The following is an 856-nucleotide window of genomic DNA, read 5'->3' on the forward strand; positions in this document are numbered from 1 at the left end:
ATAATTTAGGAGAGCCATGCAGAGGAGGAGCGTCTGAAAAGTGCTCTGAAGTTAAAGGAGGAGGCGGTGGAGCAGATCAGAGACGAGAACCTAGTGAGCGTCCGGGACACGGCCCTGCAGCACAGCAGGGAGCAGGAAATGGACAGGAGGGAGGTGGAGGAACTGAGAGCAAAAGTCACTGTGTTAGAGAGGAGGAGACAAGAACTGATGGAGGAGCTGGAGAAGGCCCGAGCGGCAGGGAGGAAGACGAGGGTGGAGGAGCACGATTTCAAGCTGAGAGCTCTTTCGGAAGAAAACCGTGAAATGAAGGAGAGATTCGAGGAGATGAGGAGGAGCGCTGAGGAAAAACTGGAGGAGGCAAGAAGAGAAATAGAGGACAGCAGGTTGGAGGTGGAGCAGCTCCGAGCCACGGCATCCATCTTGGAAGAGCAGAGGATGCGGGATAAGGAGGAGCTGAGGAGTCAGCTGATGCTGAAAGATGCTCCGGTAGGTGTGTGTGTGTGTTTGGTATCACAACTACGGTTGTGTCTAATGATTAAGGTTGCGTAATGTTGTGCAGGTGTTCACCCTGACTGAGAGAACAGAGGGGCTGCACAAGGAGGGCGATCAAGTACACCTGCCTCTGGAGAGTACCGAATCAGCCTACATTGGCCACAGAGGAGGAGTGGACCGAGGAGATCAGAGCGCAGAGGTGGAGTCCAACCCAGATCATGTGAGTCTCTCAGTGGACGATTAAAGCCTGTCCAGGTTTGATGGCCGTTGAAGTCAGAGTCACATGTTCGTCTGTGTGTTTATGGTTTTTTTTGTGTATTTTTTTTATGTATTTCTAGATTTCTAAATCTCTCTCTCTCTCTCT

At 51.4% G+C, this 856-nt stretch overlaps 1 protein-coding gene across 1 annotated transcript; it reads left to right on the forward strand.

Annotated features, from left to right (window-relative positions):
* Positions 1–9: 9 nt before the first annotated feature.
* LOC103399338 (tropomyosin beta chain-like) lies at positions 10–751 on the forward strand. Its single transcript, XM_008338033.3, has 2 exons — positions 10–486; positions 560–751. The coding sequence occupies exons 1-2, from the start codon at positions 139–141 to the stop codon at positions 734–736; spliced, it is 525 nt and encodes a 174-aa protein (XP_008336255.2). The 5' UTR covers positions 10–138; the 3' UTR covers positions 737–751.
* Positions 752–856: the final 105 nt, after the last annotated feature.

The sequence above is a fragment of the Cynoglossus semilaevis genome, unplaced genomic scaffold (assembly GCF_000523025.1).
Source record: "Cynoglossus semilaevis isolate Cse_v1.0 unplaced genomic scaffold, Cse_v1.0 C19066122, whole genome shotgun sequence".
Taxonomy (NCBI): Eukaryota; Metazoa; Chordata; class Actinopteri; order Pleuronectiformes; family Cynoglossidae; genus Cynoglossus; species Cynoglossus semilaevis.